Here is a 17,524-nt window from a genome sequence, read left to right on the forward strand (position 1 = left end):
ACCAGTTATTTGAAATGGCTCCAAGTAGCATGTGGTAGCATCCACAAGATGACATAGATATTTGTAAAGCACACACGGATCTGAAAGGTTCAGACCCGTTGACTAATAACCTCTCTCACAAGCATAACATGATCAAACAAGAACTCATTGAGTGTTAATCACATAGTGATGTGAACTAGATTGTTGACTCTAGTAAACTCTTTGGATGTTGGTCACATGGTGATGTGACCTGTGAGTGTTAATCACATGGTGATGTGAACTAGATTATTGACTCTAGTGCAAGTGGGAGACTGTTGGAATATGCCCTAGAGGCAATAATAAATTGGTTATTATTATATTTCCTTGTTCATGATAATCGTTTATTATCCATGCTAGAATTGTATTGATAGGAAACTCAGATACATGTGTGGATACATAGACAACACCATGTCCCTAGTAAGCCTCTAGTTGACTAGCTCGTTGATCAATAGATGGTTACGGTTTCCTGACCATGGACATTGGATGTCGTTGATAACGGGATCACATCATTAGGAGAATGATGTGATGGACAAGACCCAATCCTAAGCCTAGCACAAGATCGTGTAGTTCGTTTGCTAAGAGCTTTTCTAATGTCAAGTATCATTTCCTTAGACCATGAGATTGTGCAACTCCCGGATACCGTAGGAATGCTTTGGGTGTACCAAACGTCACAACGTAACTGGGTGGCTATAAAGGTGCACTACAGGTATCTCCGAAAGTGTCTGTTGGGTTGGCACGAATCGAGACTGGGATTTGTCACTCCGTGTAAACGGAGAGGTATCTCTGGGCCCACTCGGTAGGACATCATCATAATGTGCACAATATGACCAAGGAGTTGATCACGGGATGATGTGTTACGGAACGAGTAAAGAGACTTGCCGGTAACGAGATTGAACAAGGTATCGGGATACCGACGATCGAATCTCGGGCAAGTACTATACCGGTAGACAAAGGGAATTGTATACGGGATTGATTGAATCCTCGACATCGTGGTTCATCCGATGAGATCATCGAGGAACATGTGGGAGCCAACATGGGTATCCAGATCCCGCTGTTGGTTATTGACCGGAAAATCGTCTCGGTCATGTCTGCATGTCTCCCGAACCCGTAGGGTCTACACACTTAAGGTTCGGTGACGCTAGGGTTGTAGAGATATTAGTATGCGGTAACCCAAAAGTTGTTCGGAGTCTCGGATGAGATCCCGGACGTCACGAGGATTTCCGGAATGGTCCGGAGGTAAAGATTTCTATATGGGAAGTCTTGTTTTGGTCGCCGGAAAAGTTTCGCGCATTATCGGTATTGTACCGGGAGTGCCGAAAGGGGTCCGGGGGTCCACTTGCCCTGGGGGGGCACATGGGCTGTGGGGTGTGCGCCTTGGCCTATATGGGCCAAGGGAACCAGCTCCAAGAGGCCCATGCGCCAAGAGATAAGGTAAAGGGAGAGTCCTAAAGGGGGAAGGCACCTCCTAGGTGCCTTGGGGAGGATGGACTCCTCCCTGGCCGCACCCTTCCTTGGAGGAAGGGCCAAGGCTGCGCCCCCCTCTCCCTTGGCCCTATATATAGTGGGGGGAAGGGAGGGCAGCAACCCCAAGCCCTGGCGCCTCCCTCTCCCTCCCGTGACACATCTCCCTCCTCCCGCAGCGCTTGGCGAAGCCCTGTTGGAATCCCGCTACTTCCACCACCACGCCGTCGTGCTGCTGGATCTCCATCAATCTCTCCTCCCCCCTTGCTGGATCAAGAAGGAGGAGACTTCGCTGCTCCGTACGTGTGTTGAACGCGGAGGTGCCGTCCGTTCGGCGCTAGCGGTGATTTGGATCACAACGAGTACGACTCCATCAACCCCGTTCTCTTGAACGCTTCCGCTCGCGATCTACAAGGGTATGTAGATGCACTCCTTCCCTCTCGTTGCTAGTAAAACTCCATAGATTGATCTTGGTGATGCGTAGAAAATTTTGAATTATTGCTACGTTCCCCAACACCCACACCCTGTCCACGAGGGTGGGAGGCGCGCCTACCCCCTGGGCGCGCCCCCTACCTCGTGGGCCCCCTGGTGCTCCACAGACCTCAACTCCAACTCTATATATTCGTGTTTGGGAGAAAAATAAAGGAGAAGGATTCATCGCGGTTTACGATACCGAGCCGCCGCCAAGCCCTAAACTCTCTCGGGAGGGCTGATCTGGAATCCGTTCGGGGCTCCGGAGAGGGGAATCCGTCGCTATCGTCATCATCAACCATCCTCCATCACCAATTTCATGATGCTCACCGCCGTGCGTGAGTAATTCCATCGTAGGCTTGCTGGACGGTGATGGGTTGGATGAGATTTATCATGTAATCGAGTTAGTTTTGTTAGGGTTTGATCCCTAGTATCCACTATGTTCTGAGATTGATGTTACTATGACTTTGCTATGCTTAATGCTTGTCACTAGGGCCCGAGTGCCATGATTTCAGATCTGAACCTATTATGTTTCCATGAATATATGTGGGTTCTTGATTCTATCTTGCAAGTCTATAGTCACCTATTATGTGTTATGATCCATTAACCCCGAAGTGACAATAATCAGAACCATTACCGGTGATGACCGTAGTTTGAGGAGTTCATGTATTCACTAAGTGTTAATGCTTTGGTCCGGTACTCTATTAAAAGGAGGCCTTAATATCCCTTAGTTTCCATTAGGACCCGCTGCCATGGGAGGGTAGGACAAAAGATGTCATGCAAGTTCTTTTCCATAAGCACGTATGACTATATTCGGAATACATGCCTACATTACATTGATGAATTGGAGGTAGTTCCGTGTCACCCTATGTTATAACTATTGCATGAGGAATCGCATCCGGCATAATTCTCCATCACCGATCCAATGCCTACGAGCTTTTCACATATTGTTCTTCGCTTATTTACATTTCCGTTGCCACTGTTACAATTACTACAAAGCTACTACTGTTACTTTTGCCACTGTTACCGTTACTTCCATACTACTTTGCTACTAAATACTTTGCTGCAGATATTAAGTTATCCAGGTGTGGTTGAATTGACAACTCAACTGCTAATACTTGAGAATATTCTTTGGCTCCCCTTGTGTCGAATCAATAAATTTGGGTTGAATACTATACCCTCGAAAACTGTTACGATCCCCTATACTTGTGGGTTATCAATACCCATTTTTCTATCTCTTCAGGGAAAGGACAGTTTGTGGCCCGACTGTTGGTGTATCATTCTGAGTGGCGACCCCATCTCTTCAGGGAGAGGATAGTTTGTGGCCCGACTGTGGTTGTACCATGAAATTTTGAGTGGCGATCCGTCGCGTCTGGGTTTGAAATGATAAGTGTCTCCAGTCAATATCCTTTATCAGGAACGTCGATTGAACTCCTTTCTTCGGAACCAAGTCTACGTGGCCGGATATTTGATTCTCTCGGTGAGAAGTCGACTCGTGCCTATGGGGATATCACAGGCGCTCCTTGCTATTTACACAGAGCAGGTCTGTGACGAGTGTGGCTTCACTCGGTTTTCGTCAAATGGTATGCACTCGGATTGTCTTCGTGCTTGAATGCACGACTTCCTCGACTCGTGACTGACCCTGAAAGTCGGATGCGTGTTTTTGTTCTCAGTGGACCAAATGCTTCTGCTGACTGGAAGGTGAAACCTTTGCAATCACCATTGCTAACCTGTCTGAGCCGTTAGTAAAATTCTTTCGCGTGTTTGTCAAACCCTTGTTAGTCGGCCTTTGAGAGCGGACTCCTCGAATTCTGACTGACACAAAATTCGACTGACACTTCGCGACTAAGTGGGTTTAAATGTTGGCTGTCTGGATACCCACGCGCATGATTGACGTTTTAGCTCCTTTTTGATGTGTTTCCAGCGGGTTCTTCGCGGCGGTTCACCGTCTCCGCTAAAATTTGGGCCATGCATGGGGAGGGTTTTGAACGTCCTCCCACTCTCTCCGTAACCTCCAGGGTGCAGTTCCTTCTCTTTCTTCCTCTCGAGCCCCTAGATCCAATATGGTCGTCCACCTGAAAGTTTGAGGGGGCCAAGACAGCCAGTTCTTCCACGGTGGAGATTTCCTAGATCGCGGCCTTTGCAGCCGCCGCAGCTGGCACTTCCGCCGAGGATCGGGAGGGCGGGTACTGGCTCTCGTCGCTAGTGACGGAGGGGGTACTCCGTGCATATGTCTGCGACGATCGGCTCCCGCAATTCGGCTGGCTGACGCCGGACCCCAGCGAGCAGGAGCCCGCGCCGCGAGGCAACGAGTAGGCCATCCTCACCTCCTTTTTCAAATGGGTTTATCGCTCTCAATCCATCTTTTCTTTAGCGGGTGCTCAAGCACTTCTAGGTGCAGCTCCATCACCTCCCGCCCAACACAGTCACCCACCTCTTAGGCTTCGTTACGTTGTTCCTCGGCATCCCGCCGGATTGGGCGTTTTTCAAACACTTCTTCTACGCCAACCCGCAGATGGTGACGAAGGATGTTTACCAGACGTGGGGCACACTCGACATCCAGACAAAGCGCATCTCGAGCCACTTTAAGATGAAGTGGCCCTACTCGCTGAAGGGGTGGACCTCCACATGGTTTTACTGCGTGGCGCCATCAACTCCTGTCGTCGGTGTTGCACTGTCTCCGTACACACATGCAGCCGATAATACTACACGCACGGGCAATGAACGACGGGCTTTCACTAACAGAGTGCGTGCCCTCCTCTAAGAGCATGGTTAATAATATAGCCGACCGGTGGCTACATGTTGTCATGTCATCTATAGCCAATATAATAGCCAACATGTATAGCAGTGAGCTACAAGAAAGTACTACTTTTTTATCACATGGCGACCGATGGCTATAACATGTTGTCATGTCATCTATAGCCAATATAATAGCCAACATGTATAGTAGTGAGCTACAAGAAAGTACTACTTTCTTATCGCATGGCCCACCATACACTTTCAAATAGCTTCTTGGAGCCCGTGCTACAGTCGGCTGTAAATCTTCTCTCTCCTCTTCTCTCTCATCAACCTCGGCAAAGATATAGTATTTTAAGACTTACAGTCCGCCTACGTCACCTTATTATATTTGCTAATCTCCCCTCATGAATTTCACTGACGGCCCACCTCACTTAATGAAATCTCAGCCAATCAAAACTAACCACTCCGTAAATCCCTTGTAAAGACCGTCTAGCATTACTCTTGCGCAGCACACGAGCTCGTCTGGCATACCGCCGCTCGCCCGCTCTCTCATAAAGGCCTTTTGTGTGGAGTGCAGTGAGCAGTGGCAGGAGCTTTATGGGGCCAACTGGGCCATGACCACACCCCCAGTTCATAAGAAAGTATATCTATATACCTCAATATTAGGCTTATTTATCCACTAAAAATCATCCAAAAGCAATTATGTTTGGCCCCAAGCCCAACCCCCATGATTTTGGCTCAAGCTCCGCCACTCGTAGCGAGTACTGACAAGAAGAAAAACATCAGAGTCACTGCAAATCAGCAATGAACTAATTGCATAGGTGTCCATATGTATGTCTATCATGTATCATCACATGACGCACATGACGGACCCCTTTTAACTACCGACTGTTGCAGAGGATCGGTCACCAACTTGTGCTTACTTAACCTGATGAGAATAGATCTCACACTCTGTTATTCACGTATTAGTCCGGACCGATCAAATCATCCGACTGGACGCGCAAGCGCAAAACACACTCATTGAAGCAGAGTACATTATCCATGGCTTCTCATGGCGATGTGGGGTCACAGGAAGGCACGCCGGCGGCGCCGACGCACGCCGGCATGGCCGAGCTGGTGCCGGCGCTCCCACTGGAGACGCGTTGCCCACCGTTCGCGCTGCGGCGATACGCCGGGTTCTGGCAGCCGGAGGGGGTGCTCAGGCGCGGCCTCCCGACGTTGCACGCGCGCTTCGCGCCGAGGCCCACGGACGTGCTCCTTGCCAGCTTCCCCAAGTCCGGCACCACATGGCTCAAGGCCCTCGCCTTCGCCACCCTTCACCGCGACGCCCACCCGCCGTCCTCCGACGCCGACCAGCCGCTCCGCCGCCGCAACCCGCACGACTGCGTCTGGTTCCTGGAGGTCGACTCCGCTCTCGCGCACACGGACGTAGACGCCGTGGCGGCCGAGCTCGAGGCGCTCCCTTCCCCGCGGCTGCTCGCCACGCACCTGCCCTACTCCCTCCTCCCTCATGTGCAAGTTTAAGCAGTAGTTTGATAACTCATTTCAAATGTTTCTTTCTCAAATTTCCGAATCATTCCAGTTCTACAATTTCAGTCATCATTTAGCACTATTTAAGTACAATTCCGAGAATTTTCGAGTGCATTTCAACATTTCAAATCCATTTAATTTTTATTTCATCGTGATTCTAATAAATTCGAAATGCATTTCAATTTGTTTCAGTTATGCATTGAAATTAATTACCGTCTTCGTCCAATAAATTTTCAATATTTAATTAATTTGAAATATATTTCAATCATGTTTTAGTAAATCTAAAAATTATCAAGTAAGTTAAATCATGATTCATTTAATATTTTCAATATTTAAGTACAATTCCGAAAATTTCAAGTGCATTCCAACATTTCAAATACATTTAAATTTAATTTAAACGTGATTCTATAATTTCGAAATGCATTTTGTTTCAGTTATGTATTGAAAAAATTATAGTCTTCATTCAATAACATTTCAATATCGAATGCATTTGAAATATATTTAGTTCATGTTTTAGTAAATCTAAAAATTATTTTCAAGTAATTTAAATCATTTATGATATATTATTTTCGATTACGATAATGATTTGATTAATTGATTTTTTTCCAAATGCATTCAACATTTCTATACATTTGAAGTACATTTGAGTCATGACTCAATGTAGTTTCAAACGCATTTCGGTCAAATGTTTTAGAATATTACTGAATCAAGACTAAAATGTATTTCAATAATTGAAATGGAATTTGAAAACTGTTGCACTGCATTTGGAAAAAAATGTGAAATATATTTGAATAGACCCAATGATGACCGATATGCATTTCAAAAGCATTTGAAAATGTCAAAATGCATTTCGAACATGTTGTAAAGTGTATTACAATAATACTAAAGCACATATTTTTTGTGAAATGTATTAAAATATTACTGAATCATTAGTGAAACTAAGTGAAATGCATTCCAAAAATAACAAAAAATTGCACTTCTGAAAAATGAAATCAAGTAATTTAAATATGTATTTCTTTTATTCAATTATCATTTAAAGCTTTGCACACGTATGTATTTTGTATATATGTGTCCGGTATACCCCTCAAATACTTTAAACACTGAATTATTATTAACACCTTTTCTTTTATTATTTTTAGTATTTCTATATCTCTTCCCTTTAATTTGTCTTCCGTGATTGCAGGAAGGACAACTTGCACTCTGCAGCCTTAAAGTTGTGTTCTCCGTCAGCATCAACTTGCAGGAAGGACCACCAGCAGCTTTGTTCAGTAGGACTGCTAGATGCATCCATCTCTCAGATTGTTATTTTTTCTACTGACTTCAGTTCATCAACACTCTGTTGTCTTACCCCTCGCTAGTAGTGATCGATGCATTTGCCAGAGCTTACTGCTGCATATACCATGGGTCTCTCCTTGCTCTGAACCAGCACACAAGTACATTTTCAGGGCCTCAAAGAAACTTTCTTTTATATTACTCCAAATTTATTAGAGAAATATGCAAACTGAAACAGATTTTGCAATTGTGCTTCTCCAAATTTATAAGTAGCCAAGCAGTGGAATCATAAGACTTTGAAGCAAGCAGATGAGACGAGATAACTGCATAAGAGAAGTTGCGTAGGAGTACATGCTCCAGTTACATGGTAATTAAAACTGCTACAAGGTACTAGAGGAAATACTTCAGACTACTGCTCTTACTTGATTCCACCCATGTCATTCACGACGTAGGTACAATCCATGAGCTTCCTTGTATCTTTCTTCTTTAGGTTGCAGTTCTATTTTCAAGGAAAACAGAAGAAAGGTCAGCATGGAGATAATGAAGTATCTGAATATCAAATGAACAAAACAAATCATGCAACAAAGACAAGTGGCTAGTACAACAGTAGCAAGTATCATGTATATATGCTCGAAAGTCAAAATAGCATTTGTTTCGACAAATATTCTTAAAAGCTTCAGGGTTGTAGGTTAAATGCCTTCAAATGCCAGACATGTAACTTTCCACTATATAGGGTGCAGTCCAGTCAAACAAACCTCCGATCATAGAAGGGAAAATGCCATGCAAGCATAAATTACCCACAGTTAACTTGTATTATCCACTGGAAGGCAATTTTCATTATGATGTACTTTTTTTTGAGAAACCATTATGATATATCTAAATCAGAAATCTTGCATAAGAAATATACAATCCACTAAGAAATTACGCTTAGAAGCCAACATTCTGAAAAATTAACATGTTGTAAACTTGTGTAGGTCCAAGCTTTAGTTTTGCACTTAAAGGTGCTGGGTAGTTTAGAAATGCAGCAGAACGATGGTAAAAACAGTGATGCGGCAGAATGATGGTAAAAGCAGTAACGCAGGAGAATGATGTTCCAAGCTAGAACACCAAACAATTCATGTTTCAGCACCACTAAAATTTTAATAATTATGAGTCTGTAATTAGGAGAAGCACCAATTAAGAAGAATGGCATATGCTGCCAATACAAGTGTTAGCAGAAGTAACCATTCCCTGGAGCATTCTACATGCCGTAGTCTTATGCTCTTATATTTCTTTATAGAGGGAGTACATGTCTAGCAAACGGCAAGACAACCATCAACACTGTCAAATGTAATTCTATAACTAATCCTGAGTCTGTACAAAAAAGAAAAACGACATCCAAGCAGTTTCTTTGACTTAGGGGTCCATCATATTTAAAGGTAGTCTTCTGTAATCTTTTGGCAAGCAGGAAATAACTGTAACCCCTACCACTCTATTTTTTCTTTTATCTATCCACACGGTTATCTTTATCAACTAGCCAACCAAGACACATGCCCATGCACAAGGGATACCCTCATCATCAAACACCCCTAATACAAAAGTGTGTCCCAAATAATGACCAGAAATGAACACCTTGTAATATTATCACAACGCACAAGTGATTTCAGATTGTCTTACGGCAAAAGCACTTATCAATGTCGGTTAACCAGTATTGTACAATATCCTAAGGAATCTATCATGTAGCTAACACAATTTGAAAATAGTGTGATGGACAATATACATTGCATAACTATGTAACCTCAACAAGATCATCAAAATACCAGAAGACAAACCTTGCAGGATTCGTACTTGACCGTGGGGAATGCGGGAGGCCAGATCATTGTAAAAGGATGGATATCACCAAGATGAGTGCTTCTGTATTCATACACTTTACGTAGTGTCCTGCACCTGACATCCAAGTGCAGTACACATCCACCCATCTGCAAGAACACAAAGTCACCATAGTCCACCACCTGGTCCATGAGAAGAACATTATGCCCATTCTTGATTGTAGAATCTGACTTCCTCAAATTAGCACACATTTCATGCAGGCAGATGCTATCGACCAGCAACCAGTTGTCCTCCTTGCGGAGCCAGATGCGGAGTTGAAACTCCTTAACGTGGATGAGATATACACCAGAAGCATCACCGGCCCGTGACAACATGGTGGTGCCTCTGCTGCCATGCTCCACTCCTTGTGGAAGCTGAACTGTGGAGAAACTCAATGTCTTCAAATCCAAGACAACGATGTTGGTTGGGCCAGCCGCCATGTAAATTTTATTGCCGACGAGCACAGCTTTTGGTTTTGAACGAGGACGAAGGAGTTGGCCTATGTCCAAGAGATGATGCCTGCGCCAGGAACCATCCTGCATCATATATACGTGCATCCTATATTCTTGGTTGCTAGACTCCACGTACAAGTAGTAGTAGGACAGGCCATCCCCTTGCTTGGAGAGGACTTGTCTGAAAGTGCAGGAACTGCCCAAGGGGAGTAGAGGGCGTGGGAGTGATGGGACGATGGTCAGACCTCCCCCATGGCACAGCGGGCGGTGCACCCCAAGAGCGCTCTTGTCTGTGTACAAGGTGGTGAATACGCTGCCGTTCCGGCAGTCAAGCATGCCGGGCGATAGCCTCCTGTAGGCGCTGAAATTTGTGCGGCGGACGATGGCAGAGAGCTCTGCGGGCTGCGGCAGCATCCGGACGAAGGTTGGCGGAGCGGAGTCACAGTACCTGTCGTCGATGTAGAAGCCGAGGAGGCGGGGCGGGTGGAGCTTGCGGAAACGGCGGAGGAAGGCGGGCTCGGAGGCGTGCCCCAGCCAGCGCTTGCAGACGAGGGCGGCGCGGACGAGGGTGGTGGGGAATCCGACGTGGAGAAGGATCTCTACGAGGAGGTCGTCGTCTTCGAGCACCTTGGATACGATGACCGCTGCCCGCGGTGTCTGGCTGTCGCCCTCCATTTTTGTGGGTTTGGGCGCACAGAGGGGATCGAGGGTGGATGGTTGACCAAGGAAGACAGAGCCAACGGGTCGTTCTCCCGTGCCTTGCTGCTTGTCGTATCATTTGGCCTCTCTGACTGCATATGCTGGCTGTGCAACCACAAGAACCCGTCGTGGAAGTAGTGAGATAATCTACTGTATTTAGGAGTGATTCGACGACCAATCAGAACCCGATGCTAAGAGTCGGACATATACAGAATGAAATCGATGTGGCCCACGGGCTGCAAAGGCTATAAATCCATCTTCAAGCAGCATGTCTGTTGTGGCCGGCTGACAACAAGAAGAAGCATCCCAAGAGATTTAAAGCTGGTCATAAGGGTTCTTGATCCTCAGTGCTGGTTGGTGGTTTGTTGGGTGTTGACATCTTCAGAGAAACTGACTTGCGCCAGACATGCAGCAGGGAGCTCTACTCCCGTCGTAACGTTGCCGACAATAAGACCCTCTAGTCTCTAGACGAACCTGACGAAGGCCATGCGGCAGCTCGTCGAGGAGATCACTGTGCCGCCAACTATATCCGTGGTACGTTTCTGACTAACACACTTTGATCATTTCAAGGGGAAAAGAGTTTTTGACTGAATTTGGTGTTAACTGCATCTTGTCAGATAATTGGATTTGTTGTCTGGCTAGTGCCATGCCTGAAGTGGCTGGTCATCGGTGAAGGCGATCCTATTAGAGTCATCCAGGATTCTTTCGAGTTGATGGGGCTATGAATCTGCAGTTTTCTCAGTGTGTGTGTGTGTGTGTGTACCTGCAGATCAAAATCCAGTGTTCATTTAGTCTCACTCTCACTCCAGGGACTAGCTACTTATCCTAGGTGGAAACCTGACAGAAGGTAGAAATATCAGTATCTAGACCAACGATCAGTCGTCAGCAGTTCGCCATTGTTTGAATTCACTCTGAATGGATCTACATGCTTGCGGAAGTCGGTGCTTCCTTCCCCATACCTCTTCTACCACTAGCGCTCTGGATGCAGTTCGTATTGCCTCCCACTATGAACATCGGTAAGCTCTCAACTTTCGCCGTTGTCTTCTTCTGAAGATTTGGTAAGTCCTGAACATTGACCTTGCTGAATAACCGTGCGCCCTGGCGATTTCAGGGGCCATGGCGCAGCTGTCCGATGTCGGTCAGGAGGAGTGCTCGGTGATCTTCCTATGATCGTACCTCATTGCCGCGGTCGCGCTCAACACATTGTCCACCGTCTTCATGTCCATCTAATGTGATCTTCCTGTGTACAGTGTTCATTACAGTGTTTAAGTAGGCTTGCCATTCTTTATGTGTTCCATTTTCAGCCTGTCCTGTTTTTGCAAGAAGCTGGTGGATGCAGGAGCGGATCCAAAGACCAAAGTAGAGGCCAGTCTGCCCCTGGTTGAGGCAGAAACTTGTGTTTCCTGTGCCAATCCTGCACAAGAACCCCCAACTCCCCTGGTTCTGCAGACTTCTGAATCCCAGCATACCAATTCCATAACAAAAATGTACTGTAGTCTGAATCCCCTGGTTCTGCAGACTTCTGAATTCCAGGAATGTGTATTTTTGCAGAAAATACAGACTTCAATGGTGGTAGATCCGTGATTAAAGTAAAGGTAAAGCACTGGACACTTGTAAAACATTTTGGCCAAACTTTGCCATAATATTAATCCGAGACTTCTCCCAAGGCCAAATAAAACATGTAGGCAGGACACACTTAAATGTGAGTACGTGGTAAATTTATATTCGCTCTCATGTTTTGCGTAACTGTTTGGTAAACAATATAACTCTTTCAGATGCCTGAAAACCTGACATGTGCTACTTACATTTTCTATTCAAGGGCAAGACTTTTTAGACTTTTTTTTCTCTTCAATGACAAGACTAGATAGAGTAAACATATATTTATTTATGTGCATGAGAGTGTGTATATCAAAATTGAACTATAAACAGATCTGTGCTTTTCAGTTTCCAGCTAAGAAACATATGCTAAGATGGTAGCAACAGAGGATCATTACATATAAAAGCATTAGGATGCTTGGAAGGAAAAAAATGACGGCATAAACAGAGCATCTATCCCTCGATATTCGCTTGAAAGGGCATTGAACTGGCTGGCAACATTTACATAATGAGCTATCAAATGGATCAGGCATCCACATATCATGTATGTGCTTGTTATAGTGAAAACTGTAACTACCACAATCTCTTCTGAAATCAAATTGTGCATCTCTTGAAGCTTTGTTATCCAGCTGTAGCCACCTGTGCTGATTAGCCATCCATTTCTCATTGCAGGTATTACCGTGGACACCAAATTTCATTACCTCGAGTACCTTTGCATTCAGGACAAAGAACTTGGCAAAGTTAACATCTGGTCTCTTGCCTTCATAGGTTTCCAAGACTATTGCTCTGAGATGGAGTTCAAGGCATTCGATAGGATCAAGGGTGTCATATTGCCGCACATTTTTCATATACTCCCTAAGATGTGACTACAAAATAACAAGTAAAGGATAAACGCCACTTAGGTCGCAATAAATAGAGTAATATTTTTGCAGGCAATAGAAGAGCAATTTCCTCATAGCTTCCTTCCAAATATCCAATCATATTTGGATTAGTTGCATGATGTGTGAAGTGAGGATTATTGAACAATATAGTCCCCTAACTCATTACTTTTAACTTCAATTCACACATGTTTTGATCAATAGATTTATCATCATAAAATTTGCATAAAATTTCCCCTAATCAATTATGGAAAATTACCCAAAAAACTTTATTGCGGAAGTTAATTACGAATTTATTATTATTTCCATATGCTCCAAACTAGACATCCAGAGAGATATGGTTGATCAAAATTAAAAATCCATACAATTAGTTTTGACAATAAGTTCTTTTGGAGTGATTAGCCTGTAGCAACAAAGATTTCACCTGGATGTACAACTTCTCTGTGCAGGGAAAGCATCTAAGAAATCCAACAATTGCGTCCAGATTGGGGCCAATATAATCTAGAACCAAGATCCTCACTGTGCGCATCGAAGTAGTCAAGCAGATGGGGATCATTTCCTGGAGAAAACGAAGAAGATGTAGCAGGCTATAATGCAAATAAGAACGCCGGAATGCGAGTTTCAGGAGACTTGTCCTACCTCAGGAATTATTGTTCCATGCTCAAGTTTGGAGATTCTGGGAGTCAGGTAGCCCAACACCGCCAATTTCGGTGCGGCGATGACCCTAATTGTTCTTGGACCCTCTTGACCAGGTTGGATCAATCTTTCAAGGCATGGTGCATCCTCAATGATAAGCTCCACCATATCTGCTTGGTGACGAACATAGACACAAATACTCCGGAGAGTCGACGAGATGATACGGATGACAGTAAGCCCATGGATGCTCTGTAGATCAAGGTTCTCGAGCATAGTGCCTCCAGAAAGCAGGCGGTGGAAGACCGACTCCGAGATGATGATGTCATAGAGCTTGAGTTGCTTTAGCCGAGGGAGAAGAAGCGCGGGGGCGACATCAATCTTAGATAAATTGCAACCGTCGATGATGGCAAGCCGCAAAGTAGGCGCGAAGCGGAGCACAGAAGGAGGCACTAGGCATTGCGTGTTTCTCCCATAGAAGTCGAGCTCCTCAAGGCCATTGAGGGCAGGGGACCGGAACCAGATGTCAAACCTGGCATAGGAGTCATTGCGGAGGCAGATGCTGCGGAGGGAAAGGCGACGGGCTGGTCCAGGATGCGAGATGAGGATGTTGGAGATGATGGCCATGTGGTCGCGCCCTTGCCTGGATGTTTTGAATAGAAGGTCGTAGTTGACGGCAAGGTTTAGTGGGGCCGAGCGCCAGAGGTGGCGCCACCGGGTGGAGAGAATGGGGATCCGTGTGGCCTCTTTAGTGGGGAGGAGGGAGATGATGCTGCCGAGGATGTCGTCGGGGAGGCGGCTGATGAGGTCGAGGTTCTGGTCCCTACCGTCACTGCTTGCCGGAGGCTCTTGTGATTCCAGCTTGTCCAGCCTCTGCTTCTTGGGTAAGGAAGTCATTGCATCATCCATGGCTGCTGCAACCAAAATATCTGCAAAAGATAGAAAAACACATTTGTTGAAAAGAACACATGAACAGAAGTATTTTCTCCGCCACAACTTGAACCTTTCATTCATGAATGTACATTATACTTATATAGGTTGGAATGAGAACAGTGTACAGATGTAAACACATGGCAAAAGGATATCACACACGAATTAACTCTCGTCTAGGAATTGACCAGCTGTATGGCTACAAAGCATGCGCAGCCCAATACATATATACAAATTCATCAAGTGCCTAATCGATGTTCTCTCTCTCTCTATAAAAAGTGCTTAATCATGTGGGAGGGACTCAAAGACACTTGAGCCTAACGCAGTACTAGTAGCTCTTACCCGAGTAGGCACCAGCCGCCTCCGCCGCGCACGCGTCGCCGGCGACGATGTGCCAGCCAGACCTGAACCTGGACCTCTTCCTGGAGGCGAGCGAGGGTTTCTCGTCGGGGACAGGCGGGTTGGTTGGAGCTAATGCAGCGGCCATTGACTGGACTCTTACCACCGCTATATTTTTTTTTTTGAGGGAACTTACCACCGCTATATAAGGCTGGTTGTTGGTATTGGGCCTCTAGCTGTAGCGGGCCCAAATCCCTACGGGTGTTGCGATCCATCATCCAGTGTTTCTCAAAGAAAAAAAAACATCATCATCCAGCGAGAATGGATTTTTGCAGGAGAATGGACGCAGCCGCAAAGCAAAGTGAAGACGTTCTCAAAAAAAAAAAAAAAAGCAAAGTGAAGACGCACAGAACAAAACCCGTCCTTCTTCTTCATCCTCTGGTCTCCACTCCACCGTTGCAGATTCTGGTTTGATTTGAGCCAAATACATGTTCCCACCGCCTGTTCAACGGGGTTCCCGACCTTGGCAGGTTCACATACAACAGCCTTGTCATTTTTACCAGTTTACTCCTGCTTGTTCATCCATTTACTAGGGGCCTCTCCTTATTCTGAACCAGCACATAATTACATTTTCAGTTATATACTATGGCTGGCCTCAGAAGAAACCCATCCTGTTGCTGTTACAATAGAGCTAACTGAAGCAGATTTTGCTCAGCAAATGTCATAAGTAGCCAACCAGTGGAACCACCACAAGACCAGGTAATTACTCAACATTCATGGAGTATTCTTCCAACCACATGTTAAGAACAAAGATCCGAGCCACACACGCAGTAACTGCTCCAGTTACATATATATCATAATGATTCCCAATTAGTTGATCCAGAAAAGGTTTTAATAAAGACAGTTCATACTGTTATCACGTACTAGACGAAATGCAGTCAACAAATGCGCTTGCTCGATGCCGTCCCTCCTCAACCTGTCCGAATTAGGGACTACAAAAAAAGTTCCCGGATTAAAAAAATTCCAATTTCAAAAAAAGTCCATGCATTTAAAAATGTCTTCACAAATTTAAAACATTTTCATGAATATAAAAAAATGCTTGACGGTTCAAAAAACATTCGAAATTTTTTAAAATTGTTCCCAAAACTAAAACATGTTCATTGATTGAAAAAATGTTGTTTCTTCCAAGAATAAATTAAAATTTCAAACATTATTTTAAAATATAAAAACGCTCATGAATTCAAAAAATGCAAAATCAAAAAAATCATACATTTCGAAAAAAATTCCCCATTCTTAAATAGTGTTCTTCAATTAAAAAAGTCAAATTCAAAATATGGTTGCGAGTTTCAAAAAACATTCCCAAATTATAAAAAATGTTCTGAATTTTGGGAAAATCATGAATTTAGAAAAAGTTCATGATTTTTTTGTATTTCACAAACAATACATAAATTTGAGAAAATGATCAATGAATTTGAAAAATGTTCACAAATTTAAAGCATTCATGGATTTGTAAAATTTCTCAAATTCAAAAAAGTTTACAAGTTTAAAAAAATCACGGATTTGATTAGAGAAACAAAAAAGCAAATAAAACAGAAAAAAAACGACACAGGCCGATGGGTGGAAAACCGGAAATGGGCCGGCCCCGGTTGAAAGCAGCGCTAATAAATAGGGCGATGCTAGGCGGCGGCACACTGGCCGAAAGTTTCGGCCGGTCCAGTCCCAGCCCTTAGATGCGAGCCCGTGTGGCCATTGGATGCAGCGGAAAAAAAACCGATTCGTCCTGGGCTTCTTCTACCTCGGGTTAGATCTGCAGCTCCTGCTCGGTGTCCTTGTCGCCGCGCCTCCAGTCTCCTCTGGTGGCCGTCCTCGTCGCCGGTCCCCACCCTCGCCGTTCGTCGCCGTTGATGCTCTCCACGGCGACGGGTGTAGCTCCGCCGCCGCCCCTCGCCGTTGATGCTCGTTGCAGCCGACGACGACGGTCACCCAGTCAATCAACACCATTGAAAAACCGTCGCAAACCCCCTGTGTTGCAAACGCTGGAAAAAAAGCTTCAACCCCTAGGTGGAAAAGCTTCAACCTCTATATGGAAAAGCTTCAACCGGCACTGCGAATCAGGGGGATGCAACCGCTCGCGCAAAATGCTTCAACCTTAGATTGAAAAAGTTTCAACCAAATGATAGAGAGAGCTTCAATCAAGCGCCGCTCAAGAATGAAAAAAGTTTCAAATCGTTTACAGAAAGTTTCGATCGTGGATGGAAAAAGCTTCAACCGTGTATGAAAACAGCTTCAACCGTTGGAAAAAAAAAGCTCCAACCAGACACTGCAAACCAGAGAAAAGTTGCCAATGTTGACAGAAAAAGCTTCAAACGGCTATCGGCGACAGAAAAGCTGTGGTTGCAGTCCGCGGTCACCTCGGTCATCGCCATCGCGCACCCCGGCCGCCGCGGGGTTGCAGCACATGGACATCGCCGTGGTAGCATCCCGTCGTCCCCGGTTGCAGCATCTCCCGTGGTCACCCAGGTCTCCGGTTCGATCTCGCGGACGCAGCAGCTCCGTCAACACCCTGCATCGCCGCATCTAGCCCCTCGTCTCCGCCATTGCAGCTCCTCCCCTCCCGTCTCCTACCTTGAATCATCGAGGGTTGGCGCGGCTCGGAGC

General features: G+C 45.3%; 3 protein-coding genes across 3 annotated transcripts; 1 reads left to right on the plus strand and 2 right to left on the minus strand.

Moving 5' to 3' along the window:
- The first annotated feature begins 5,679 nt into the window (after window positions 1-5,679).
- On the plus strand, window positions 5,680-6,434 carry LOC109772305 (cytosolic sulfotransferase 10-like). The gene has a single exon (XM_020330989.2). The coding sequence runs from the start codon at window positions 5,731-5,733 to the stop codon at window positions 6,211-6,213; it is 483 nt and encodes a 160-aa protein (XP_020186578.1). The 5' UTR covers window positions 5,680-5,730; the 3' UTR covers window positions 6,214-6,434.
- A 284-nt stretch (window positions 6,435-6,718) lies between these two features.
- Window positions 6,719-11,018, minus strand: LOC109772304 (uncharacterized). Its single transcript, XM_020330988.3, has one exon. It carries the CDS (start codon window positions 10,464-10,466, stop codon window positions 9,282-9,284), a length of 1,185 nt encoding a protein of 394 aa, XP_020186577.2. The 5' UTR covers window positions 10,467-11,018; the 3' UTR covers window positions 6,719-9,281.
- A 1,206-nt stretch (window positions 11,019-12,224) lies between these two features.
- On the minus strand, window positions 12,225-14,709 carry LOC123493896 (F-box/LRR-repeat protein At3g03360-like). Its single transcript, XM_045228190.2, has one exon. It carries the CDS (start codon window positions 14,609-14,611, stop codon window positions 13,586-13,588), a length of 1,026 nt encoding a protein of 341 aa, XP_045084125.1. The 5' UTR covers window positions 14,612-14,709; the 3' UTR covers window positions 12,225-13,585.
- Between the last annotated feature and the right edge of the window lie 2,815 nt (window positions 14,710-17,524).

Source organism: Aegilops tauschii, chromosome 5, assembly GCF_002575655.3.
Source record: "Aegilops tauschii subsp. strangulata cultivar AL8/78 chromosome 5, Aet v6.0, whole genome shotgun sequence".
In the NCBI taxonomy this organism is placed as follows: domain Eukaryota; kingdom Viridiplantae; phylum Streptophyta; class Magnoliopsida; order Poales; family Poaceae; genus Aegilops; species Aegilops tauschii.